The sequence below is a fragment of the Takifugu flavidus genome, chromosome 2 (genome assembly GCF_003711565.1).
Source record: "Takifugu flavidus isolate HTHZ2018 chromosome 2, ASM371156v2, whole genome shotgun sequence".
Taxonomy (NCBI): Eukaryota; Metazoa; Chordata; class Actinopteri; order Tetraodontiformes; family Tetraodontidae; genus Takifugu; species Takifugu flavidus.
In genome coordinates, this window is record NC_079521.1 from 12429249 (window position 1) to 12457231 (window position 27983).

The following is a 27983-nucleotide window of genomic DNA, read 5'->3' on the forward strand; positions in this document are numbered from 1 at the left end:
TTAAAGTCCTGTTCGCGCATTTGAAACTTGTGGGACTCTTCAGGTATCAGGTAGGACTTTTATTTTTAGGTGACAGCTGGACACACCTGAGCAGGGAGGACAGACTGACACTCAAGTCTGGAGGATCTGAATCTATGAGAATATTAACTACATGTTGTGTTTTTAATCCTTCTGCTTTGATAAAAAATAAAATAGAAAAAAAAACTCACAACAGTCTCAATTAAGTTACAAAGAAAAATCACAAAAAAAAGGTAAAAATACAGAAGTAAATCTAATATAAAGGGTATAAAAGCTACTTGCCTATTTACAAAATTCAAGTTAATTTTGTACAAAGTAAAAGTGCATCAAACATTTAAAGGTACTTTTCAGGCTGGAAACGTTAAAGGAGCAAGGACAAGAAACTTAAGTTAAACTCCAGGAATCTTCATTGGACTTGAATTTAGCTCACTTTTTATAAATTATGAATATGCAGATAAAATGGCTTAAACATCGAATTCGATACCGACTGTACATTTGTGGCAGCATCGGGGGGACGTCACCCCTGAGGTTGTTCATATATTTAGAAATTTAGCATTAGAGTTAAATAAATACGGCGAGCACGCAGCCTCGCGGGCAGTGCGCAGCCCTAAATAGTTGGATCAGAGCTCATCTGTTCCTGTTATTCGCCCAGAAAATGAGATCTCAGAGACCACAGAGAGGGCCTTCATGTTGCACCAGTGCAGGAAAGCTGTGTGAGTGTGACAGTGCCGACTCTTGGAGGGAGGGTCAGGGGTCGTGGGGTGGGACGGATCCAGTGCACTGAACAGGGTCTGCTTCAGTGGTCGAGTCGGTGGAGTGGGGGGCGTCCCCGCGGGGCCACGGCGGTGTTGGGCAGCAGGAGGGAGATGGGTCGGTCCCTGAGTGTTGGGTCCCCTGTGGTGAGGGGAATCTGCCGGGGGCCCTCAGCCTGCGTTACCGCTCTTCCGACACTTTCCCGTTGGCCGCCGGCTCGTCCTCGTCTCTCCGCTTCTGCCTCTGGAAGAAGCCGAGCTGGGAGGAAGGACAGACAGACAGAAGTGAAGGACAGACGTTTACAAAATTTGAATGGCTGAAAAAAAGGCCTCCCCTGGTTATGAAGTCTAGTGAAGTTTATCTTCACGAGAATCTCTTGTGTTTTATTGATTTTCTCTCTAACACTAGGTGGCAGCAAAGCCTCGCAATACAGGACTGCTCAGAGCAGCCTGCCAGACCTCTAAAGGGGATTTTCAGGACATTTGAATTGTATTGCTCACTCAGAACCGATATGATGATAGATAACAAATAACTATGATTCCCTGGTTTTCATTCTGCTATCTCACCTTCCAAAGAGCGAGAATGAGCAGGGCCAACAGTAAGAGTCCTCCCAGGGTGCTGCCAATGATGATCCAGGTAGGAACTCTCTGATCTCCTTCTTTTCTGATTTCCAAAATGATCTGTGGATGAAACAAGACTTCATTATCTTGAAGAGTACGTCAAATGCGATGTGGTTAAAACACGGTTATTGTGAGATGAGGGGGAAAATGAGGACAGAAGCAACTGTGAGAGTCACACTGAATAAAGGACTTGGAGGTGAACACGGGCATGTTGCTGTGACTTATGATTCTAGAGCAGAAATGGCTCCATACTTGACTCTTTTCCCGGCTCAACTGTTTTCAGAAAGGAACTCTGAAATCTCTTCAGCTTCAAAACTGGCCAACAGATGGCAGCATAGATTAGCGCAACAGTCGTGAGTTTTACAGGATGGGCTGCAGGTCCTTTCGGTCCCTCAGCCCCACGCAGTGACGTGGAAACCGCTGGCAATCAGATGTTAGGATTTGTGAAATTACGCTATCAAGCTAATCAGGACGTATTCAAAGGAACAGCAGCGAGACAAATGAGCCATGAGGTGAAGGGACATCTGGAAAGAGGATTAGCTGTTGTTGACTCACATGTCTGACGGGTCTCTCCTCGGGTAAAAACATGGGGCTGGAGGAGGAGAGCTCCACTGATGCACTGGCCACCAGTTGGAAGATCCGAAATTGGAGCTGAAGGGTAATAAACAACAAAACAAAGTTTTGAAGCCCCCAGAAACTGAAACGCCGACAGCCGAATTCCTGTGTTGGCGGGTTTATGCTCACCGCGTGCAAGTTGTCTATCCGCATCACGCCGCTGATCCTCACTGCAACGTCTCTGCGGGAGGCAACATTGACGCGACACTGAAAGGGGAGATTCAGCGTGTCGACCTGATTCTGTGCGAAGGAAGCAGACATCAGCCACGGGGAGGAGACCCATCCAGACGTACGTTGACGTGGTTTGTACTTTACCGAGACGTGGGACAGCTCATCGGTCGCCATCCTGCTCGGAGCCGCATGCTGAGGTGGTAAACAGCCTGTACCATCCCGCTGAAGTGAGACACGCAGGTTAGCATGTTGCACAGTTGTTAATTCCTAATCAGGATCATGTGGAGGGAAGCATGACGATCCCGCAGCCAACATTCCTTATATTCTGAATATGATAAACTGGCAATTTTAAAAATAAAGTCTAAGCTAATCAAGCGCTCGCAGGGGCAGCAGCGCTCACTCAGCAACCCCACTGAGTGGAAGCTTCTGCCAGATCTGGCCGAGTTTCACTCAACCCGCCCAGCAAACCCCCCCCCCCAAAACCCCAAATAAACCTCTCTGCTCTTCATTAAAACACAGGGATGAGTCTGGCAGCCCAACACTAAATGTATCCGCATCTTAGAAGCATCATCCTGCCTAGTTTCAACCTGCATTTAAAGCTGACACATAAAAATAGTTGGGGTTTTTTTTGGAAATAGAAAAATCCAGTCTGCAAACTGGATTTGGAACCAGCTGGTGGAGCGACAGCAGGTACAGTAGTGCATGAGGTTGAGTCTTGAGTTTGCTGCCTTTACTGAAAACACTGTAAACCAGATTATACACCAAAACTCAGGTGTTGCAGTTTAATGCATATACAATGACAAAGTAGAGTGAGGAGAGTGAAATATTTATGGAATAGTGGTCAGTTTCCCATTTAGGGATTTGGTGTTCACCAGGGTAACAATGGAGCGGTCACTGTTTCTCCCTCACGGAATAAAAGGGAATATTGGGACATCTTGTTCATTGTGCCTGTATTTTCTGTGATTCCATGGCTGCTGTGAACAAGGTCTACCTTTGTTTATAGTGGGCCATCAGGCACGATGGGACAAACCCAAAAGCAACACTCCACACTTTCATATCTTAACAAACCCCTTGACCTTTTCTTCAGGGCCTGACCTTGTGCGGCTGGCAAACATTGCTCATTAAAGAAACTCTACAGTCAGAACATTTCTGGCTGCATACAAACATAATTATAAATTCAACACTTCAGAGACTCTGGACTCACCTTGTCAATATAAAAGTCTGATATCTGAAGCAAGCGGTTTCCATTTTTGGACATTTCTGGGATTTCGATGTTCAGCTGCAGATCTCTGACTGGAAAGTAACCCAGGTTTTGAATCTGAGAGACAAGAGGAAGTGAATTACTCCTGTTTTTACACCGTTGAACTAATTACAAGGGAATGGTGAGCACATCTCCTCACCTGGAATGTGAGATTGAAGGGAGGACCGATCACTCCAGGCTCCTCCAAAGCCAGCTCAGACTTGATGTCATACCGAGACGGATGCGATTCCCTTTGGAAGGAAAAGAACCTGTCACTTATTCTCCCCCAGATTAAATCCAAATTTCATCATTTGGTTTTTCTCAAGATGCAGGGTTTTTGGGGTTCCTGTGAAATTGGCAAACCTCGTGAAGAGCAGATCTGCTTCATAATTTAAGGAGTAATAGATTTCCTCGGAATTGTCCGCGGCGTTCGTCTCTTCGCCGTCACTGTTGAGAGAAGGAGACAAATATTTACAAAAATGATGTCACGGCAGCGTAAATACTGACTATTTGTCAGGTTCAACTCGTTGGCCCGGTGATTTTCGGATGTCTTGTTTTGTCAATTAGTAGCGGTCACAAACAGACCAGTTTCCATGTAAAGCGGAAAGGACAAGAGGGCACACCTGTTCGCCTCCAGGACAACTCTGACGTGATCCAGAACCACGGTGGGACTGAACTCAAACTCCAGACGAAATGACACCTGGGAAGAGAAGGCTTGCCATCACATGTGCAATCATTAATAATAAGCACCGTTAAAAAAGAGGTTTATAAGCATCGTCGCCAACAGCTGAATATGGAGGCGAGTCTGTGGGACGCACTGACAGACGGGTACCTTGGAGTGGTACTGGGGTTTGGAAGGAAAGAACGTCCACGGTTTCACAGGTCGTCCCTGTGCCAAAATAGTTGAACATGCAAATTTAGCCCTCCGCCCGTGGAGACGCTTTGTTGCAGCAGCAAGGAAAGCTTGCGGCATAATTTAGGTCAAAAAATACTGGAAAAATTGAGACAATAGCAGAGAGCGGCCGCACTTCATTGGTGGTTGCTTTCCTTCAGCTGAATGGAGCTTTTGGTCAGATTTGGAAGCAACGCTGCACCAGAAAACATCAGCCCTGTGGCTGAAGCTAAATGACCGGGTACAAAGCATTCAGAACTTTCAAAAGGGTGATCAGAGCCCTCTCGCTGCAGCTCTCAGAGAAAGAGAGAACAATATTTATGTTGCCAGGGGGATGCTTGTTGCGCTATGCTTGTTATGGTAATGACGCGGTCAAGAGATTAGGTCTTTTAATGACCTTTATGACTTCATCCCTCAAGTACCAGTAAAGAAAGTGGGACGGATGTCTGCTCAGACAACGCTGGCTTGTATTAAATCTGCCTTCAGTGAAACTGGCTTTGATTTTTGCTGCGATGTACCATCAGTGTCATCCCTATCAAAGCTAATTCAAGCATCACCCTCCGTTAAAACGAAGCTGCCCCAGGGGAGAGCGGGGGGTTGTAAATTTCACTGACATTACTGGCCCAAAGAAAGACTCAGGCTGCAGGACTGAAACGTGAGAATAAGTAACAGATGAGAAAATAGAACCTGTTGATATCGTTCATTTAGCTGCAGCAGGTTAAAGTGGAGCCACAAAGTTCAAAGATGGAGGAAGAAAGCAGAACTCTGGTTCTGTTTTCTCTGCTGTGCATGTTGATAATAATTAAGTCTAGTAACAAGACAATAGGTATAAATCTAGGAATATACTACATAAATTATATAAAAAGTTGTTTTTCAATGAAGGAAAGGTTTGTTTGTTGCTGCTGCCACATATTCGCTGCTCCTCTGGACGGAGGTGACTAAGAAGCTTTGTTGGTCAAAATCACACGAGGTTTGCAACTATTTTAAAACCTTTTTTTTATTTTTATTTTTTAATTAAAGACCTGGAGGTTAGCTACTCCCGGGGCCACTGGAGGAAACTGTATCCACACACATCAGCAGTCTGGAGTTTTACTTGTGGTTTTCAGCATCAGTTCTAAAATCCATCATTTCCTCCTCAACAGCTGGACCATAGCAACACTCAGTCAGCAGGACATTTTTTCAGGGATCGCTGGAAAGATGTTGAATTTGAATCATCTGCAAAGTCCATTGTTCATATTCTTTACATGTTTGTGTGCCTCAGTCAGTTTTCATTAGGGTAATTTATTTAATGTCATGTGTGGTTCGCCAGGCCAGAGACTATTCCGTAAATGAATAGATTTCAGAGAATGGAACTCATCAGCGCTGCACTATTTCATGCAGGAGAGGTGCTCAAAAAAATGACAGTCTGGGAATCCTTTCTGGATCAAATAAAATCCCCAACAGTGACGTATTGGCCGCTCGCCCTGCATGTCGTCCCCTCCTCCTGCACCATGCATTGCTTTCAAATAAAATCATTTTATCCATCTAGTTTATTATCATGATTCTGTTTTCATTGAAGTTTTATGGCTTTAGAGATCAGGTTTTACAGCTGTTCCCCAGCTGGTCTGTCCTGATAACATATGTCCTCCTGCTCCAAGATGGAAAGAACGAGGAAAACTCCCCTATAACCTGAAAACCTACAAACATTCAAGTCACTTTTTGTGACATTAAAACTGTCTCACCTGACTTTTGGCCCGCATAAATGGAGCGCTGACATTGCAGATCTTCTCGTTCCTCGGTTTGATCTCGGCGTAACAGTCGATTTTGATGTCTGAGGTGTCCTGTATTAGAATAATATTTTGGATTTTAGTGCCGATGGGACTTCTTTTACTGATTTAGAGGCTTGGTAAACAGCTTACTTTGACTATGAGGCTTGAGAAGCGGAGGTTCGGGGTGTAGGTGATATTAAGTCGAGCGCTGTAGGAGTTCTCGCCTTTGTTCTCCAACCGCACATCCACAACCATCCTCCTCCTGTTTCCCTCTATGATCCGCCACAAACCCTCAGACCTTCCTTCACTTTGATGGCGGCAGAATACACCATGAGAGTGCACGGGCTGTGCACAAAACTGTCTGGGAGACGGGGAAAGGGACTGAGGGTTAGACACTATAGCTGTCATAAAAGACACACGCGTGTGCTTGCAGAAAAAAGCGTGACCCTACTTCCGGGTCATCAGGTCGGTCGTGCTCTGCAGTGCCAGGTCAGGCATGCAGCGCTCGTCCTCGTCACAGCCATTCCAGAAAGGCAGCTGGCCAAAGACCAACGCATTTTTAGGAAGGAGAAACTGAAAATTCATCCTTTGATGTGATTTTCGTGCTCTCTCATCTCTCTCACCTCCGTCCTCATTACAGTGGGCCAACTGTCATCTAGAACCGGTCCGTGGTCCGAGTCTTGGAGCCCCACTTGTACAACGAACACGATGGGCCGTGCATAGTCTGTGGTCTCCTGATCAAAACAATACACGCATGACTCAAATAGTCCTCATTTAGACAAATGCAAAAGGGAAAATATGTGACAACCTATTAAATCATATTTAAATAACACCTTTATTGCCTCACCATGACATGGAAGTAGATGTGCTTGCAGGTCTCTACTCCAGGAAGCAGGGTCAAGTTCTGAGGCTGCAGCTTGGCGGGGTTGTCCAGGACTGCCCGAGGATTAAAGCGTCTTTCCGCAATGGACACATTATATTTGATCCCTGATGGGTGATGGGAAATAAAGGACAATATGGATGGAAACAGCAGCAATATTACAGTTACAATGGATGAAATCTGTGTCACCAGCCCTTCAATTTCAAGCATCCCCTTTTTCTTCAATGAGGGTAAATTATTTAGTTGATGCAACTTCTGCTGCAGACTAATGGACTACAGAAGACTCTGGCAAGTGACATCACTCCAGTGCAATGTGATGTTTGCTCAACACTGATCACATGATGAATGTGCGACAAATCTATGCCAGAATCCAAAGCCTCAATAGTGAGCAGCTTCCAAGCCACACAGACGCGGCACGTTTTCATGGCATGAGGAACAGTTGGTTATGGCTGAACTAGTGTACGGTGTGCTCGGGGTCATCATCGCTGCCTGTGGATTGTTAACGACAAATGTGTAAATGGAGTTGTTATTTATTTCACAAATGACAAAACAAAAGAAAAAGGCCACCATAATTCATTCTTGGTTCCAGTTTCTGGTTATTATGACCTACTTGGCTTTGGTGCAACATTTGTCATCATTACTTTGTATCAACTTCCACAAGCATCGTTTTAAAGACACAATTCGGTCATGTTGGAGAACAATATTTACCTTAAGATTCACTTGACTGCAACAAAGACATCTGCCAAGCATTACTCACCACACACAATGAGATGAAAACCCAGTGTGGTAGTTGCCAGTGGCAACAACTTATGGAGGACATGAGCGTCCCCTACATCCCGTGTTTACTCTGTTCTGGCACATCTAATAGTTTTTAATAGTTATATATGTCAAGAGGGCAACACTCGGACAGCTTTACCCTCAAACAGGTGGTTACCGTTGGTGATGAGCCATCACACCGCAGCACTGTTGCAAACAACTGTCAGTTTCCCTGTGTAACTGACAAGAATAGCCGAGTGGTGTCATCGTTCGTCCCAAAGCCCTGCATCCCTGAACAACCATATTTAAACAAGATTTAAATCTTCAAGCTGGTCAGTTACAGGTTTGCGGCTGTCCAGTGGGTTGACAGTGCACCAGGCTGTGAAAGCACCCTTTTGTCCTCAATGAAATGGTCAGTTTTAAAGGAAAATAAGTTCTCTGATCCATGAATTCCACAGAATGTGCATCAAAGGGAGTTTTCTGTGTCAAAATGTCTAAACGGTGGGTGTCCACCTCCTTAGCCGAGGCAAGTGCAGGAACAAGTAAACTCTTCTGCAGTGCTTCAACAACAGTGGATTATTTTTACTGGCTCACCGATTTCCTGAGCAGGAGGAATGGCTGTCCTGGCTGTCACGTTGAGACACACGATGGCTGACATGCAGGTCACGTCTTTGCCACCTCTCTGACAGTCCTTCACAAAGATGTTGATCTTACTGGGCTCAAACCTGACGGTGGTGTATATCCTGATGACACTCCGTGACCTGCGAGGTTAAAGCGTTACTCAATGACTTTTCTTGTGCCCATAGGAGTGTTTTTGTTTGTTTTTTTTTTCTTTCTGGATAAAATACCAACCAAAGAAGAACAACAGCGCCGAGGGAACCTACTGCCAGGTCCACTGATCCGTCATTGTTCATGTCCATCGTCCCGTGGATGCTGCGTCCGAAGTACTGCAGGCCTGGAGCCAAATCTGCAGCCGCTATTCTCTGAGGAGCGAGCGGAAGAAGAGACTAAGAATGAATGAGGAAAACTAGGATATAACTGTAGGAGCAAATCATGAGATTCAGCAGCAAACAGATGCTGGCCCTGTCTTTTCACTGCATTTGACACACCTGTTTGTATTTACGCAGTATTCTGCTCTGCTGACTGAAGAAAACATAAATGGCTCCTTTGTGGTCGTCTTCCAGCGGAGCTCCCACCACCAGGTCATTGAAGCCATCGCCGTTCACATCAGGCACGGGAGCCAGTGCTGAGCCAAAGCGAGCGTTCTGGCCGCCGTTATGGATTTCCAGCGCACCTTCAAGGATGAAGCGGTTCTGTGAAAAGGGAGAAAACACTTCACTCACCATATTAGAGGAGAGGCAATGTAATCTAAACCATAACATGCTCAGATGAGTCCTCTTAAATATCAGAGCGCCTGTGCGGACCGGACACGACATGTGGGTCCAGATGACATCACCGGCACAAAAGTGCAGTTCTCGTGGAGACTCGTCGTCAATCTTTATCTGCAGACCGCTTTGTTCTCCCACAAACTGTTAACTAAAACCACCTTGAACCCCAGATCAAGCGTTCTCTAAAACGGTTCCCTCATCACTAAAAATGTCCTGTATTTCATTTAGACAGTGTACTCAACGGCTGATTTTATTCGGCATATCACTCGCTCCAGTCCACGACATCCTACATTCCACTGTAGTGACAGCAGCTGTACACCTCTGGCTGCTGTGTTTGGGGAATATTCCTTAGCTTGGGTCCCTCAAATATGAGGAACCACCAAGCAGCTCAGCAGCGATGAGTGTTTAGTATGAACTCTTGCAGTGGCTGAAGATTATACAGCACGTCAGAGTTGGAGCTGATCTGACAAACGGATTCCTTCACAAGTTAATAATGAAACCAAGCATCACTTCCAGACATAACTGAAGCAGCTGGAATCAGGTGTGTGTTTCCTAGTGTACGTCGTTTTTTCAGGATAGAAACTGGCAGCTTCTGATGAAGCTTGAGAGCTGACCTGGTCAGCTGACACGGCATAAAAACCAAAAGAGGGAATGTTGCTCCCCATCTAACTGGAGCTATCGTTTCAGTTATCCACAAAATCCGACTTAAGGCAACTAATCCTGTCATTTCTTTTTCCGAGGATAAGACAAGAGATAAAACAGGCTTGTTTTTAGTCTTTTCTTTTTGACAGCTTCCGCGTTTTCCAAATGATCATTCACTTCTGCCTCTTTGAACAGCCTGTAACATCTGGCAAGGAAAAGTGAGGAATTTTACCTCCGGGGTCATAAAAGAATATATTTATTTGAAGGTCTATTTTAGTGAGGGTAAAGTCAGATGGAAAACATCCAGGTCTTTGAAAGCCACTGACTGACTGGAAACTTTTTTCAAAGAAAGTATTCTGGCAAAATGAGCCCAAATGCCTCCATCCAGCAGCAGTCACGCATGTCATTGCTCCACTTGGCATCCCAGCACATCATATAAGCTAAAGTCCGGTAGACAAAAACATTAGATCACTTGTTTTTTCAGTTGAATAAATAGCCAGGGAGTTAGTTTAGGAAGGCAGTTTTTATTCCTCTGCTACCTGAGGTGTGCATATGTGACAACGTGTGAGACTGATTGAAAAACTGGGTGGGAGGACGCGTTCGCTCCTATTTAAATTTGAAACACATGCTTCAGTGAGGGGGGCGGTGGAGGGTCAGAAGCCGTCTGCAACGGCCCAGAAGGAAGCTAAAACTTTATGTGTAAGAAGTCAATGATCATTTTTGACATGTTGGCAGGCACGAGGCAACTTGAGTATCACTGTATTAACCCTGGATATTAGTCATGCACATAAAGCTAGTCGCTCACGATCAGCTTCTCAGCAATTATCCTGTTATCCACGATTCTATTCCCAACTCCATCCACAATTAGAGAGGGCATTGCTGGCATATGGTGATGCAATGAGTAGCAAATGCTAATTATTTAAACAAAGGATATCCTGAATGATGAAATGAAGCCTTTGTCACAAGCTGTTTATTGCTGCAGGATTAAAGGTGCTTTTAAAGATCACTGAATGCACATCAAACATTCCAAACACTAAAAAGATCATTCATGTAAGTCTACGTGATGCTGTCTTTGCTCTAGCTAGTTTACACTAGCTGGATGCCAACGTTGTCTGGTGTCTGGTGAGTGAATGAAAAAAGGGGCAACAACAACAAGCTAGGAGACACTGAATAGCTCAGTCTCCCCCCCAAAAGTCATGTGACACGTGAACTTTAAATTACTGTCGCTTTACCCTGCCAAATCTAGTGAGGCCATGACTTAAGGCAATCCACAAATATTAATACAGAGGAAGACAATCATTATTCTAATGAGAAAGACAGACTTCTATTTAAAAATGTCTCACCTGAGGAAGTGGCAAAATTATTTTCCGTGCGGTTCACTCAACAGGTCTAGTAAAAGTTTACACACCGGCATGGCAACTGTTCCCATTTGATCTTTAAATTATCCTACATGAGGTCATCTGTCAAACGCCTGCATGCCGCATGTGGAGCTGGAATCCAGCAAGGTTGGCCTTTGTTAACTGGACACTTCTTGCGAGGTGTGTTCAAAATCATTGTAAATGTCTGGAGTTCCAACAGGTGTTGACCCAATTTAAAGCAGCGGGCTGCTGGGAATCCTTATATAAGTCTTTCTCGCTGTTTGTTTTTACAGGTTCGACTCACCAGCTCAGTCAGTCTGTAGATGTAGACCTTTCCCTTCTCCAGTCCTCCACTGAAGAACATCGGTGCTGCCACCAGAAGGTTGTCAGTTATCCCGTCTCCATCGATATCCAGAGGCGCAATTTCGCTGCCGTAGTAGGAGCCAATCTGAAGGTTGCATAGATGTTAAAAAGAGTCAACTCATCAGAACTATTTAAGAAGGAGCAGTGATTTAAGTGATCCTATAGACTGAAATTCTTGCTTTTCTCCACTGTTTGTTTAGGTTGGGTGATTTACTGGTGAAGTTCCTTTTGAACTTTATTGTAAGCAAATGGAGGCCTGTGTTGTTTCAGAGCGTGGTCGGAGTCCTGATGCTTGTAGAAATGCACAGACTATTAGGGAGAGAAAGAAGCCCAGACAAAAGAATGGAGGAACACCAACTATTGGTTTTAGGATTGGAAACATCTGCCCATTCAAAGCAATATTCTCACAACATCACAACAAAACGTCCCGGAACAAAAAAAGAAAACATCTGGTGTTCTGGATGGGATCTTGCTGACAAGGTACAAAGTCAGCTGTTCAGGATCACGTCACAATTGAAGCCTGGGAAGAGTCACAAATTATAAACCATCATTAACAGACCCAATGGAATCATTAAAACAACCTCTTTAAAACTTATTAACAATGAGATCTGGACTGAGAAGCACAGCCCATTTACACGGATTAGAAACCACCGAAATAATCACCATAAGAACCAGTTTGAACCGTGTCAGAACAAAAGATCATCACTGTCGGCCATCTGTGCCTTTATCCTGAGCAGGCCGAATAAATTATGGCTTTATCTTGTCTAAAAAAACATCCCAACTTAACAACGGCTATACCATGGTTGTGTTTTAAAAAAAGGAATTGAAGTAAAATGTTCACTCAAACTAATAATTTAGTTTGAATCTATGTAGCAACAAAATGAGGTAAATAATAAGAACTGAGAGGAAACTCTTATTCATGTTAATGTTCATTAAAAACTTTGGATCCCAGAATTCACAAGTCCAATATCACTGCAGATCAAGTCACAACTGCTAGTGGCATCACGCTTCATCACATCAGGGAAGACACACAGGCCGCCCTGACGCTCCGGAGAGATCATCCACCTCCCCAAAGAGAGGTTAGTGCTGTCCTAAACACGTATCAGGTGAGGAGGTGTGCGATACACACCTGCTGCCCTTTCAGAGAGTGCAGGATGGTCAGCTCGCCCGAGTTCTTCAGGGTGAAGATGATGACTTTACCGGTGTGGTTAAATCGAGGTGCTCCAGCTACAATTAGCCGTCCGTTTCGAGCTGACACCACAGACGTTACAGTATAACCTGGTAACACACACCCACACACACACACACACACACACACACACACACACACACACACACACACACACCAGTGCGACTTTAGAGCGATGTATTAATGAAATTGCTTAATTTTCTTTACTGTTTTGAATCAGTCCACACTTTTCCACTGGGTAGGACGGAGTGATCCGCTCCCGCTCCAGTTCACACTGGGGAAAAACTGTAAATGTAGCAGATGCAGCTCCCTGTGCTGGATGTGCTGGTTTCTCGTCTTTCTTCCTCTGCGTCTTGCATTTCACCTTTTACCACCAAATATTCCACTTGATCCCTGTGTATTTTTTCCACCTTAAATTCTCATCTTCACTTCTTTTTTCACTGGAGCTTTAAATTTCTCCTTGCGTGTCCAAAACTGTGCTTCCACCTCACATTACTTTTGAGGCTAAAACGACTTGAGTTGGCAGTCTGGTGTATAAGCTCCGACACAAACCGCTGATGGTAAAAGCAGAACAGCGTGGTGGTGGAGGGAGATGTGGTTGGATATGATGTGGATCACTGGAGCAATGGGTACATTTTATAGAGGGGGGCTGCAGCTAGGCTAACTGGGTCTTCTAACAGAACATGAGGGTATAAAATGAGATGAAAGAGTGGGAAAAGTGCTCAAGTGTTGCCCTAGTTACCATACAGAAAACCTTTTTTCTCCCATTGTAAACATCACAGTAAAGTTAAAGATAGTCATAAATATCTTTCGGCTGTCACGCACCTAAATAAGCGCCGTGGTTTTTCAGCTCCTCAGGGAACTCCAGTGAGTAGGAAGACTTGGGGGGAACCACTTTCCCCTGTCGTGTTTCCTTTAGGACGCCTCCGTTCCAGTCATAAGCCCCAACGGCGCCCACCAGAATGCCGTCCTGTAGGGGAGGTAATAGAGGATGATCTAGTGTTTGTCCATGACAGTAATTAATGGGTTTGTTGACAACACAGTTGTGAAATGTAAGAAACTGTAACCAACTGCAATTTAAGTACAACTGTACTAAATGACTAATGAATACCGTGTATCCGCTCAAAGTTGTCTCCTGAGATGTAAAAAAGGGCCAGCAGAACACAAATCACAGGGTGAAAAATAAAATCTGTTCAGAATCACGATCGCTCTGCATTCTGAGCTCGTAATCCAACAAAAGCAACAAATCAGAAAGTTCAATCAGCTGCAGACCTGGGGATGGATGGAGGAAGCATGTTTTACCTCCCACGGTTTCCCACACACTGACACCGTAATTGCAGGGTTCCACTTTATAATGAGCCCCGTTTTTTTGTTGCTGTGCACAATATACCAGCAGCATATTTTCCAGTTATTGACCAAACGCTCGAAAGCTTGCGATTCCTTCCTGAACGGTGGAATTGGTGTGTTTATTGCTGCACTACGTCATCCTTTGACAGCAGAGTTATGCCAATGCGGTTGAGTGTTTTGGTCGAAATGGTCTCCATGGCAAATGAATGAACCTCCCCAAACAGTTCAAACTTCAAAACCACAGCTACACTGTGTTTCTGCTGCAAATGCACACGTCTCAGAAGGTGATCTGAGTCAAATGTAACTTAATGGCTCTGGAAGACGTTAAAGCCGTGGCTCGACATAAACACACAAACCATACAGGTGACATGCATGTGTTATTAAAGCTCAGCAGAGTGATCTGCATTGTGGGGTGGGGGGAGTTGTGCATTGGAAAAATTGCAAGCTGAACTGCAGGCTTCATTTCCAAGCACACAGCTTCGAGATCCTCTGTCCACCTTGTTTAGATAAAGACTGACAAACAAACAGAGAAGAGAGGAACCATTGTGAGCACATGCTTGATGCCTGTCTGACATATGCAGTCCTTTAACTCTGCACAGACACGCTCCACAAAGCCCTCTGCTCCTTTAGTGCTGTCCATCTGCTTCATCTCTTTTCAATAAATTGATTGATTTTTATGATCATTGCCCATTTTCTTTGAATAAGTGACATTTTGAAAGAGTCAATGCAAATCATGTCTATCTCATCCTGTTAGTCCACATTAAAAGTCGGACCATATGCTGGCACGAGTACGATAAAATAAAAACCCCAAACAGAAGAAAACCCATTCTGTAGCAGAACTGCCTCTGTCTTGTGCCGGGTTTTCACTAATATTCTTCCCTTGGGAACAAGTAGTGTCTTGTTACCCATCACTGCATGGCTGAAGTGGAAAAAAGCCTGACTTCTTTGTTAAGGGCTCCTAAATCAGTCAAACCTTTTCGGGGCCACACAGGAGTCACCTCGGGGGAATATAAATTGATAAATGGCAGGTTGTGGGAAGGAATGATGATGACCCTGAAATTGACTCAATGTGTGTCATTTTGCATGCCGACAGTCGGTCAGAGTCAAGGTGGTAGAAAAAGTCAGCGTCACCTCCACGTTGTGAGCAGAAAATCCCGCCTGAGACATCTGGAGGCCAAACGCTGTCCCATTCTTGCTGGTTCCTGTGTAAACAAGCCGGTCACAGTTTTAAAACCCATGCAACAGGAAAGAAATTCAAGCAGGCAGCCACAAACACAGCTTAAATATGAAGAGTCTTAGAATAGCAACTATGTGGATGGTTCATATTTAAGTGTCCCTCTTGGAACTAGTGTTAAATCTTTAACAATCCAGAACCTAAACATATCTGATAACCAGTTGGTGGCTGACATCAATGTGTGGCTTTATTAAAAGCTGTTGCTGCTCACTCCAGTCTGTCTTTGGGTTGACTCATCAAATCACTGGTTTGAATTTAAACTGGGGTCCCTATATATAAGACACGTGAATGCTAATGTGTGTAGAGCTCTGAAAATGCTGTGTTCATCACAACAGATGTGTGAGGGTCACACAAAGATGAAAAAGGGATGTCTTATGAGAGAGGCAGGGAAGAAAACTGTAGCCAGCCGGGCCACTTTCTGTAAGCATTTATTTTCACCATCTCCTGCTAAATTCTCGCGTCGAGTTCTTTGTCGAACCTTCCAAACTGAAGATGCGCTCTCCAAGCGCGTCCACAATATCCTTCAGCGCAGCCTCGTCTGTCACGTTGAAGAAGTGTTTGTCATCTGGGTCACTGGCGATGTACTTGATTTCATTGAGGAAGGCCTCCGGGTTGATTCCTCTGCGGTTGTAGTAGCCCAGGACCTGCCGAGGTGAAAAGCAATGATTCCTCCTGACATACAAAAAGCAGCTTCTTCTCGAAGGCGTATTTCTGTGGTCTCACAAACATGAATTTGTCCAATATCTTTTATTTATTGAGACACTCTTTCCCCAGGTGGCAACTCTGACCAGATGAGCAGATAATGGAAAAGCAAAGCTGTGGGGATTTGCTTACCTCAGCATCAAGATTGAGTGTGGAAAAGCCTCATGTGACAAGGTTTTAAAAAGATTTAACTTTCAACACCAACGTCTATCCTATGCGGTTCATTCCAGCCAATTTTCAACCCAAAAACGTCAGAGTTTTCGCTCAGACATCCGTGAGCGTCTAAGCCTCTGGCTGGAACCAAACGTGGCATTAACTGTACCAGAAGTGGCAGAGTTTCTGCTGTGTGGTTTGAAGGGGATCGTTTACACCTTAAATTGCATTCATATTTACTTTAGCTCTCGCTGAGCGCTTTATGGGCAGGCTGACTTTCACTTCACTCCGTATTTGTGAGGTAAATAATGGGCCCAGCAGACTCACAGCGATGGCGTAACGGGTGATCCCATCTTTCTCGCAGTCCTTGATGACCTGCTGGAGATCTGCACTGTCGTGTGATTCCCCGTCGGTTATAACTATCATCACCTTTTTGGCACCACGGCGACCTCCGTGTTTGAAAGCTTGAGAGCTGTGAAAACACAGCAGACGAATTCACTAAGGCCACTTACAGGGACGACTGTTGAACGAGCGTAGCGGCAATCCCTACCGCGCCACGTTGATGCCCAGGGCTGTGTTTGTCTCCTCGCCGCCTCGCTGGTTGATACTGCGTGCTCGTTTCACAACTTCCTCAACAGATTTGTAGTCACTCAGTTTGAACTCATGGACCACCTTCTCACCGTACTGAAGCACTCCGACCTGCCCGGGGAACCACCAAAACCTTTCATAATAATTACAGGAGCACTCTAAAATTCAACATAAACATCACAGACAAAGAGCATCCACAACGCACCTGAATTTGACCTGGTCCGATATAGAACTTCTGAAGGATGTTGATGAGGAAAGCTTGCACTTCATACCAGGGGTAGATAGAGTTTGAGCCATCCAGAACTATCACTATGTCCATGTACGTCTCACATCCTGTAAATTGTTTAAAGATGAAAAGCACCGATGGAGACAACAGATGTTTCCAAATGAGAAAGTAATGCCCTGCTGTGACTTCGCATTTTCCATAAATCTTTTTCAAAGATAAAAGATAAAGCTTACTCTGAAAAGCAGGCGCGATGGTTCTGGAAAACTTGAAACTGGCGTTAACCCTGGAGCATATTCCCGTGCTGTAGTAAGAGCTGCCACACTCATAAGACCACAGCGGCCCACAGGCCTGAAGAACAAACACAGCACGTGTGGCAAAAACTCTCTTCAGCATATCACAATATAGTTTCACCATCGGCAGGAGAAGACACAGAAGGATCAATATGTATTGTGAAAGAATTTCTCTGCTACATCAGATTTTGTATGTTGTATGTTATGAAGGAATAACTGACCACAAAGCTGTTGTCGACAGGGTTCGACGTCAACGTCATCCCCAGCCTCATCTTATCCTTTCGCTCTGACACGTTGGTCAGAGATATCCTTCCTTGAAGGAAAAAGGGATATTACAGAGATGACACCGGCCTCACTGGCTCCGATAAACACAAATACATAAACTTGTTCTTCAGAACTCTAACAGAAGTTCCACCATCTGGGACTTTGTATGTTATTGCTGTGTGGGTAGCTGAAGTTACAACGCTACATCCTGAATTCCAAATGTTCACTCCACAAAACTTCATGTGTCAATCCAACCGGCGCGACACATTCTTCCCTATGAAGAAGCCTGTGGTGAGATGTGTGGTATAACACACACGTGGAAATGTACATAAACCATTCAAAAGGAACATGTGGAATGACTGGTATGGTACCCACAGGTCTGTCCCCCACATGTGTGACCATGGTGTTTACTGACAAGTGTGCGTCTTGATTCCCATCGCCAGATTGTGTGTTGTGATACTCTACCCAAGTTGAGCTTGGAGCAGCCGTTGTTGCGCCTGTTAATCGAACACTTGTAGACATCGCCGGTCTGGTGCGGGCCGTTCATTTCGTACGGAGCGCCCACTAATAACCTGCAAAAAGTCAGAGAGGAAAAAGGTTCTAATCCCTGAAAGATATCAGAGCACGTTCTTTTCTTTAGTTGCGCTCTGGGAAAATAGAGTGAGTTTGTTTTTTTGAGGAAATTCTGCCTTTCTGAGGTTTGCCCAAAAACAATTTTAAACCTTTAAATTCCATCCATCCATCCAGGCTCATTTCACTGTTCAACAATTTAAATACACCCAGAAGCAATGGAAACGGTTCCATGCAACCATACTCAGAAAAAAACATATCTGCAGCATCTGAGTTGCACGCCGGTGCGCTGCTTTCCAAGCCCGGGCCGTTTTTGGAGAGCTGGCATTTCCTCCGGGATTCCAGTTTTCTCCCACCGTTCAAATACTTGATTTTTCAGATTAAACATTTCAGCTGTGACGGCGACTAATACATCAGACCTGTGCCACTGTCATATCAATTCAAAATTTAGTATCATGAATAACCTGGTAACCTTTGGTAAACAGGGGTCAGAGTTCACACTCTTGTGCTGCTAATTCATTACATTATATTAAGTGCAGCGTGCAGAATTAAATGTTGACACTGAACTGTTGTTCAGACCAGACTAGAGAGGCAGTGAAGCTCTACCAGGGATCTGCTGCCTGCTCTAGGATTTAGAGTTCCTGAGTCAGGACTGTGAGGTCTGGACATCCTGGTCCTGTGTTTGGGAGGTTTCTGACCTCAGTTCATTGGAGTCTCATAAACCTCACTTAAATATTTCACATTGTCACAGTAAGTTGAAATTGGCCTGTTTAGTTCAGGACTGAAGCCTTTACAGGAGCTGCAGTACAAGACACAGAAGGCTTGTGCTTAATAAAAGAAATGAGTGAAACTGACATTAATAGCGATTAAGCTTGTTGGGTTTTATTGGTCTATTATCTAATGTGTACCCAATAACAAACAGTAAATTATTATTATTTAAATATGTGAACACAGCAATGGAGTGGCAACAGCCCAAAGTCCAACAACATATATATACACTGGTATGTTACCTTTTTTTCTCCCCCTTATTAGTAAAGATTCTACTACCATACTGAGAAAGTTCCTGGAATTCAACATTTTGGAACATATTCCGTTCACAAGTTTGGGAACTATGCAAAATTTAAAAAATGATATTGAAACTTAAATAGGTTGGATAAGGAATAAATTTGCCTTCTAGGAAATAATGTGCAGTGGAAGTTAAAAAAAACACTGCAGAGGGCAAATGAGAAAATCTTAGTTCAGTAGTGCCCCAAAGGAAAGTCATTTGACACCAGTTAATAGAAAAAGCAGACCATAACCAGCCCTCTGCTTGGACTTTTAGGTCACAGTTTGACAAATAAAGAAAGACTGATCTTCAGCATAAGAATTTCTGGGTCAGACTGGTGATCCCCAGAGATTTAAACCTGCTCAAAACACCCAAGAGGAGACTTAGCAATATGTAAGCTCTTTTCTTTTTTTCATATTCAAGCATATGCCTTCAGATTTAAATACAAGATCATCACGTTTCTGCCCAGCTCTATTACGGTCTAACAATTTAGGAAGGACTAATGACAACAAGAGCAGAGCTAATGAGGAAAAGGCTTCCCTTTGTTCTCCAAACCGACAATGACTTGTTGAAAAATGTTTCCTTTCTCGTACATGGCTTTCTCATGAGCGCAGCCTGTAGAGTCATTTAGAGCGATTCAGCTCAAATGTCAAATTGATTCAGCTTGTGCACTAAAAACCTGAACAGCAATGTGAAACATAGATGTATATTTAATCTGCATGATACATTAAGTGTTGGGCTTTGTCCTGGAAAACAGGAAATAAAAACAATAAAATCTGTGGAGCGTGCAGGAAAACATTTCTGGGTCAAATTACTTTCCTCCTATTGATGACGTTTGGATTTGCTGATCTGCTGCTTTCTTGCTCCACAGTAGCCTCGGTGCATTTAGCAGAACTTTAGCAATGAAAAACTACATCTTGTCTATATTCAACACTATACAAAAATACCACAAACATGCTTGTGAGATGGCGTATTTGTGAATATGGTGTTTCAAGGCAGCTGTGAAACCTAAATCGTCTCATTAAGATTTAAAATCTTAGAATCTGGAGGTAGTTTTTAACCACTCAGCAGTGAGAACTGTTCATATTTTCATAGCACTAATATCCAGAAAATGACTTTATTTTCATTATCCATAGAATTGGTTCAGTTTCAGGATACAGATGCCTTGAGGAAAAGAGGCCATTGTTGCTCTTGACTTGGACGTCCTCCACAGGACCTCCTGAATTTCACCAGAAGCTGTTCAAACAATCATGTTCCAGAGCTCACTGGGGTCAACAGCTAGCCTTGGTGCGTCGTCACGGCAGGAATGGAAATGACAGTGAAAGGAACAACGTGAGCCAGAAAGAAATGTGTGTATCCATTGTGGCTGCCAGGGAACACAGGATTTTGGGGTTTGAGGAAGTGCCATCCCCGAGTCCAGGCTGTCATTAATGTGGTCGTTCTCTCCATATTTGGATGGAAGCAATGTATACACTTTAAAACCTCAGCCCAAACACCCAAACATGAGTGTGCACCGCTAATCGCGCTTACTCATCACATTCCATCCCCGTTGTTCTGTTTGGGAATGATTTTATTTCATTTCACAAAAGGAATTTCAATGCTTATATTTTACTGGGAACATCATTTGAGGGCACTGAACTGATTAAGACAAGTTTGTCCATCCACCCAATGTAATCCTAGAGCCTGTAAGCTAGTGACCCCCCCCCCCACACACACACACACATACACACACACATAACATCTAGATGATTCTGGTCTCATTTAGTACCGCTACACGCTTCCAAACAGTGTTATTGCTGTTAGGACAGCACGGTGATATTAGTTACCTCGTGCCACCGCTGTGCCTGAAAGCGAATCCCCAGGCTCGTTTGCTTTTCTGAAGGTCATATTTTATTCTACCTCCCTGTTACAAGTTATTGTGTTTATTCTGCACTATGTAACAACATAACAGATATCTAACCTCTGCCTCAGAGGAGGGAAAAGGCTTTTAACTGAAGGCGTAGACATCACAATCTCTGGGTATTCTGTTGTGTATAAGCAGATCGATTTCTCCTCTCCCGCCAAGCTCAGAAGGCATAAAAACACACCTCTTTGTAGCTAAATAAAGGGAAAATTGTTTAAGGTCAGTGATGAAAGACTTCACAGACTCCCTGCAGTTCGCTGCTGCACTGAAACTTGTAACGGAGCTCCAGAGTAAAGGTCAGAGCTCCATTGAGGAATCCTGGTAAAACTGCAGTAAAATAAACAGTGGAGATAGAACAGGGAAGGTTCTGGGGGTGTCTGCAGTTCAGTTCAGCCCTCAAGTTTAAAGACCCTAGATCTCTGCAAATTGAAAGTGATGTGGCCTTTTCTGAGCTGCCCAAAGAGTGTCTGGAGCGCCATCAGTCAGTGTGGGAATTGCACATTCCTAACAGGGTGCCTCCATCAGTGGTCATGGACAGAAACGTTCAGCAGATCTGACAAGTTACCTGACAAGCTGAAGCAAGCTGGTGGCAGATCACAACACCAGTAAAGACTGGAAGTACAGAACTGTAAATAAATGTGTAAAACTTCCTTATTCACCGTGGCTGTTTTTCTATCTACCCTCTTTGTTCTTGTCAACAGCCAACTGGTTCGGTAAGTGATTCCAAATGGCTCCGCTTTTCAATCACGCTTTCAAATTCACAAGCCAAATAAACCCAGTTAACCTAGTTTCAATGTCATTTGTATTCATGGCGAAGAGATGGGCCATCGTTGCTTATCTAAGAAACGTGGAGAGTCTATGTAGAACTTTATAAAACAGAGGAAAAGATCATACTTTGATTTCTAAAACACTCCTGATCACAATAACTTGTGCACACGTGATGGGAAAACTGTATCTTAACTAACGTGTGCAGTCTGGGTTGCAGACGTTTGTGAGTCAACCACCGTTCCCTCACTGGATGGTTGAGACGTTGGGGTGAGCCCATGGGTATTATAGCTTTAATTACTGTCAACAACCTGATGAGGCTGACAACACTGGCCTGATTTTGTCTAATCTACAACACTCTTCACTTCCTGTGAAATCATTTATCAAAAGTATGTGGGAAAATATCCGACAGCACATCTGGGCGTCGGCTGTTCATTTACATAGAAACTCAGTAATCTACAGTGTTCCTCAGAACAATAACGAGGCTCATTAGGCATGTTTATAGCTTTTGGCCAATACCAGTCTTTGGCTGGGATAATGGTCAAAGAGACACCAGCCTCTGTGGTTTCATCAGCCCGTGAATATACAGATGTGGGAGCCAAGTGCAATAATCTCAATATACACGCACGATACCTTCTCTCTTTTTTCGGCTATAAATAGCTGAAGGACAGGAGAGAATGGCCGATTGTCCAAAAGAAACAGTCAAAACAATGCTTATGAGAAGCTAAGCCCAGCATGATGCACATCCAACATTGGTCCCAGCAGGTTTGCACAGAAAGATTCTTTGTTGTCCTTTATTGTGAAAGACATAACTTCATGAACTGGACTCATGGGAAGCATCGACAACAAAGTGGGTCACTTGGCGTTACTATCCAAAAGCCCCGCTCTACTGTTTGCCTGTTCCCAACAATTACACATGGATTTAAAGGATTGGAAACTGACAACTGGATTGTTTGGGAACCTTTGCTAAAGAGCATATGTGTAGCATTTTAGGATCCAAACAATGAAACACAACCCAAAATGTCATGTTTCTGTCTTGATATATTAACAAAACAGACAAAAAAAACCTGACAGATTGAAGAAGCTGCAGGATAAAAACTGCAAAATAATCCTCATCTGGAAAATATAACACATTTAAACCCAAGAACAACAGGACTTATACTGTCTGGATGTTGCTGACATCAGGCAGACGATGTAGACATTGCTTAAACATATATACATACAGACGATTATTTCAACACGTACAGAAGCACAACGGGAACTCGCTTTGGCCCGTTGACACAGAAGCAACGTTTGGCCGTCACACGTGCCTGCTGGCCTAATAAAGCATAGCTCAGACTCAGTCGGGGCTGTGATGAATGTGGAGTATCGCTCTCAAAGCTACAATTTATCTTGCAACTACAGATGCTGCGAGAACGTTGGGAGCACCACAGCACCACACTGGCTTTGGAGCGGCTTACTGCCAAGTCAGACGGTCCATCAACACAGCGTTCTAGAGCATTAAACAGTACTTGAGCTTTTCAGCTTGCTCTTACATCACTAAAGCAGATTATATCTAATTCTCACAATCTAAAAATAAATGTCACAATTTGAGATACATGATAAAACAAATAGCTTCTATCATTAAATGCCGAATGACCATAATGAGTACTACTTAGTGAGTGTTTTGCTATTATCAACTATTGTGTATCGTGCACACACTCTCTAAGGGTATCTTGACTTTCTTGCACATGATTTGTAGCCTAGTCCATAGTAAGCTGACATGTGAGAGTTGATCTGGTTCTTACCATTTTTCTCCTCCAGCAGCCACATGTTGCTGCACAGTGTATCCAAACTGGGCTTGTTTGGGGCCTTTAATGATCTTATGAGTCTTCGTGTCAATGTTGAAGCAGTTGTTGAATCCTTAAAAACAGAAACATGAAATTCATCAGCTTACAGGTAGCATCTACAACGTGTTGAAGCCTTGAGACTACGTTCCCATGAGAAGCACCTAATGTCTCCCTCAGTCATTTCAAACTCATAATATTTACATCCAAGTGATGACTGACAACTGCTTTATGGCACCACACTACTGGCTTTAGGAAGCAGTATTGTAGCAGTAAATCAGCGGTGAAGTGTAAATTGACAAGTAACAGTTAGAAATCAAAGCTTGCAGACTTGAAAGAAAAATCTGTACCTCCTTACTGTGCACTTAAATTTCTGCCAGGTCTTTAGACTAACCAGGTGGTTTAAAACAGGCAGCGAAGGTCTGTTTTCAATTAAAATGCCAGTCAGGTGAGGTACAACTCTTGTCTAACCAAACATGACAGCATCATTTGTCTTTTAATTTTCCTTCAAAACAGGTCCGATGACATTGGGATGATGAGATTTTTTTGTTTTCGAGAGCCATCTATCACGCTGTCTTCCTTCCCTGTTTCCATTTACCAGACTTTGACCTCACATTCTGATATATGTGTTGAGCAGTGGCTTAATGGAGGTTAGGCCACTGTAAGGTCAATGTTTACATCTACAGTGAAGCTCACTGATACCAAAAAGCGGATATTATATCAGGATCCAGGAAACACAGAAAAAGAACTGCAGCAGGAAATGGTTTTGCAGAGAGATATATGCACAGCTCACCACCCCACAAATAATTTATAATTTAAGTCCCCAGAATAATTCAATAGACAAATATTATAAAGATAAAGATATTAAAGAGAACTCACGCTAACCCCAGCACCGCACACCTGTAATTAATAATTACATTTGTTTGTACAGATAGCTCCACTAGGGGGCGCCTCCCAGAGTCAACATGTTAAATTACAGAAGCCAAATTTTAAAGGGCTAGTAGGTAGTTAAGAAACTTCAAGAGGTCCATGAAATCAGGCATCACCACAGGAATAATTTTAACAATTGCTTCACATAAAGGATCTTGGTAGCCCGACAAACAAACCTGGCTCGCAAATTCTGGTGGTTTCTGTAAACTCGGAAACAATGTTAAACAGTAAATATGAAATTTAAACATGTTACACGTTGTGACGTAGCACAGCAGCTGCAGCACAGTGTAGATGGGTGCCTGCTCCACAGATAAGATTTATTTGTTTGGTTGTGCTGTTATTTACACTTTTGAGGCTGTATGGTCCGCAGCTGTTTCTTTTAAATTAAAATGGGACTAAACAGATAAGTGAGGATGTCTGCATTCCATAGATAGTATCAATGACAACCTGTTTGGTTAATCGGTTGTCTAAGCAAATAGTGACTCAAACATTACACCCACTGGTCCCCAGACCTGGAACTGAGGCTCTGGGATACAGAGCTGCTCCAAAACCATCACTGGTACCATTACAGGACATTCTTACTGTTATTAACACACAAATGGAATAATTTGCATTTAAGCCGTACTTAAGCAGTATACAGCAGAGCGTTTGTGGCTACCACCCTTCACATCACACCTTGGTGGGCATAAACACAGACCCACTGTTCTGCTTGATGTGAACTGCTATTAAAACATAAGTCACTGGTGTCAATGGTGGCTTTGTCATGCAGACCCTTCATGTAAACATTCACACATTGCTCATTTCCTGTCAGTGAATGGTTCCTGCCGATCCTGACCCTAAACATCCTCCCAAATATTCTGTTGATCTGCAAAACTGACTGAAAATAGAGTTTGCTGGCAAAAAAAAAGGTGTATGAAAAATAGTTGTCAGTAGGTAAGTCCAGACAATGTGTCCTGAGCAATCAATCCTGGAGCTCTGTGTTTCGGGAAGCCTCCTGCATTATGGCACTCTCACAGCTCTTCTAAAGTTAACTTTTAGCTGTGAAAATCATTTTCCATGGGTGCTTTAAAAATAGGATTAAATGGGATCAGGACATGACTGAAAGCTAAAACAGGGAAGAAGAAAAGTGTCAGAGCAAAAGCTGGAGAAAGGAGAAATTCCAGTTTCCATTCCAACCCATGAGCACGGCAGAGCAATTTAATATTCTCAGTAATATCAGCAGCTCCTAACGCAAGTTGGGAGTTGTGCAGGCTTCGCAGCGTTCTGGTTTCCATGCCCAGAGAAATAAACCACAGGCCAGAGGCTGCTGGTGTGACCCACATTAGTCTACTGCTGCCTTTGGCCTGGCACCAAGCTGCAGGAGCTCCACCACAGAGCCGTGAACAGTGGAGCAGCCATGCATTCTGCAAAATCCTGGCAAGGACCCATCTAATGAGATGCACAGTGATCTCCATTTTTTACAGTGTGTTATGCCATTGGACACAGAACAGGGAGGTTTTTTTTTTTTTATTTTTTTGCACATTTAGTCAAGAATTTACAGCTAATTATTTTACCCATGGACGGGGCGGTTGCACGGGAACAAGGCATCTTCCAATTCTGTTACCTCTGGAAAAGCACTTCACACATGTCAATTTACTTTCAGACTCTTTGTCGGGTCTAATCACAATTACGCCGTGCCAACAATACAAAAATACCCGCAGGATATCAAGAGCCAGATGTGTCTACTGCTCAACAGCCAGCTGGGCAGTGCATGTGCAGGACTCTGAGTCTGACACAGGTCATTGTGATAAATGTAGTTTTTGCTCAATCATTGAAAATTTATTTACAGTATTGTGACAAATCCTCCCTCGAACTTTAGAACAATGCAGTCAGTGCCACTGATAATGTAATCACCACTACCCACGGGGACCTGCTGTGTGATTCAAAAACAGTAGCTGCTTGTCTCCCCTGGGAACCTTTGAAGGAATATTTTGACCACAAACACTATGGTCTAAATAAAGCTCTGGGACGATAAGTAGGACCCAGGAACTTTAAATGGAGGACTAAAGTCCCTGTAAACAGCTGACAGCACAACATAAGCAACATTACTGTGAAATCCTGCCACTAGTTGACAAACACAGGTGGTTGAAAAGTGTCCTTAATAAGAAGACGCTCACAATTTAGCAAAATAAGTTTAATTTAACTGCAGAAATATTGAAAATTAATTATAGAAGTGTACTGTTTTTTTTAATGATATCTGATTTTCCCTCTTACATACACACGTCTTCTTCTGTGGGAAGTTCTGTGAGTTTGCTGATCGGTCTGAGAGTCCTGGGATTCCACAAACAGCAGATTAAAATGCAGCCTCCTTCTTAAGAGCCTGCCAAACATCTCTGAGCCCAGATAGCATCATGCTTCTCTCCGCAGACGACGAGGTCATGTCTCCCTCACCGTGGCTCCGGTCCAAAATTCCAAAATCAAACCAAATATTTGCGAAAGTCATTTCCTCCTTTCCCCTCTTCAATTTTACTTTCTCAAATGTCTAAATTACAAACAAAAGAATTCACATGACAAACTCAGGCTAGTTCTCCTTTGGTTCCACTCCAGTTTGATTCAGCACAAAAGAAAAGATCAGAAAAATATCCTTCCATGCAACGGAGAAATAAAAATCCCACACATTATGCTCACAATTCTCCTGTTTTATGGAAACAGTGACAGCACAGTGTATTTAAAAATGCGGTAAGAGTCCCCAGTAGCTCAAAAACTAACCATAGCCAGAACTGCGTCTGTCGCTTCTGCCATTAAATGAAAGAATAAAAGATTTACGTGCACATTATTGCCTTATTCACTCTCCCCGTCTCCCTTTTGTCCCTTCATCTCGTGTCAGTGTGTTGCTGCCATTGTGCTTATACTGGTAATTGACCACAGTTCTGGCTCAGCACCAACAAGTCTCCCTTCACCAGAAACGCCACTGTGAAATGATAGCATCAGCTCACATTGGGGGGGACGTGCCAGTGAGACACAGAGCACCTCTGTAGACCTGACAGGGACAACAGGTCCTTCAGCAGAAGCATGCACACATGTCTTCCTGTCTACGGCAATGCTGAATGAAACAAAGGTTATGATGTCATTCAGAAAGACAGCCGTTCATCTCCTCCAGATATATTGATAGTATTGTCCTTTCACTGGACCTGAAGTAGCTAAAATGCCAGGGATTTGTTGTAAAAGGATGAAAGTGCATGTTGACATGGTAAATTAACATGAAGAATGGACTTTATTCCAATGCTAAAGTGGAAACACACGGACTTCACTCACCTAACTGGCAGCAGATCCAGAGCAGGAGGAGGCAGTAGTACTCCATATGTTTTCCGGTCTGCGTGATGCCCAACATGAGTGTGTGTGTGTGTGTATGTGTGGTGAAGTGAGGAGAACAGACCCAGCAGCAGGCTGTTACAGATCCCACTCTGATTGACTCAGGTCGAAGTTAAAGCACTGCCTATAACTTGAGCGAGTAGGAGGGGACTGGAG

At 43.6% G+C, this 27983-nt stretch overlaps 1 protein-coding gene across 1 annotated transcript; it reads right to left on the bottom strand.

Moving 5' to 3' along the window:
- Window positions 1-38: 38 nt before the first annotated feature.
- itga11a (integrin, alpha 11a) lies at window positions 39-27931 on the bottom strand. Its single transcript, XM_057025362.1, has 30 exons — window positions 27771-27931; window positions 23508-23622; window positions 17903-18009; window positions 17395-17486; window positions 17117-17231; window positions 16863-16990; window positions 16620-16768; window positions 16397-16541; window positions 15693-15858; window positions 15112-15182; window positions 13459-13603; window positions 12574-12722; window positions 11386-11529; window positions 8803-9006; window positions 8546-8676; window positions 8288-8454; window positions 6905-7044; window positions 6681-6791; window positions 6509-6594; window positions 6208-6418; window positions 6031-6129; window positions 4041-4117; window positions 3781-3864; window positions 3578-3668; window positions 3382-3495; window positions 2322-2399; window positions 2136-2246; window positions 1947-2042; window positions 1338-1451; window positions 39-1029 (listed from the first exon to the last, which is right to left on the bottom strand). The coding sequence occupies exons 1-30, from the start codon at window positions 27844-27846 to the stop codon at window positions 952-954; spliced, it is 3594 nt and encodes a 1197-aa protein (XP_056881342.1). The 5' UTR covers window positions 27847-27931; the 3' UTR covers window positions 39-951.
- Between the last annotated feature and the right edge of the window lie 52 nt (window positions 27932-27983).

Excerpts from the sequence above, each read along its gene's own strand:
- itga11a (XM_057025362.1), bottom strand. The coding sequence starts at position 27,846 with ATGTTGGGCATCACGCAGACCGGAAAACATATGGAGTACTACTGCCTC. Across the intron at positions 18,010-23,507 it reads GCTGCTGGAGGAGAAAAATG|GTTATTAGTGGGCGCTCCGT; the intron begins GTAAGAACCAGA and ends GACTTTTTGCAG. Across the intron at positions 7,045-8,287 it reads TCCTCCTGCTCAGGAAATCG|GGATCAAATATAATGTGTCC; the intron begins GTGAGCCAGTAA and ends ATCACCCATCAG.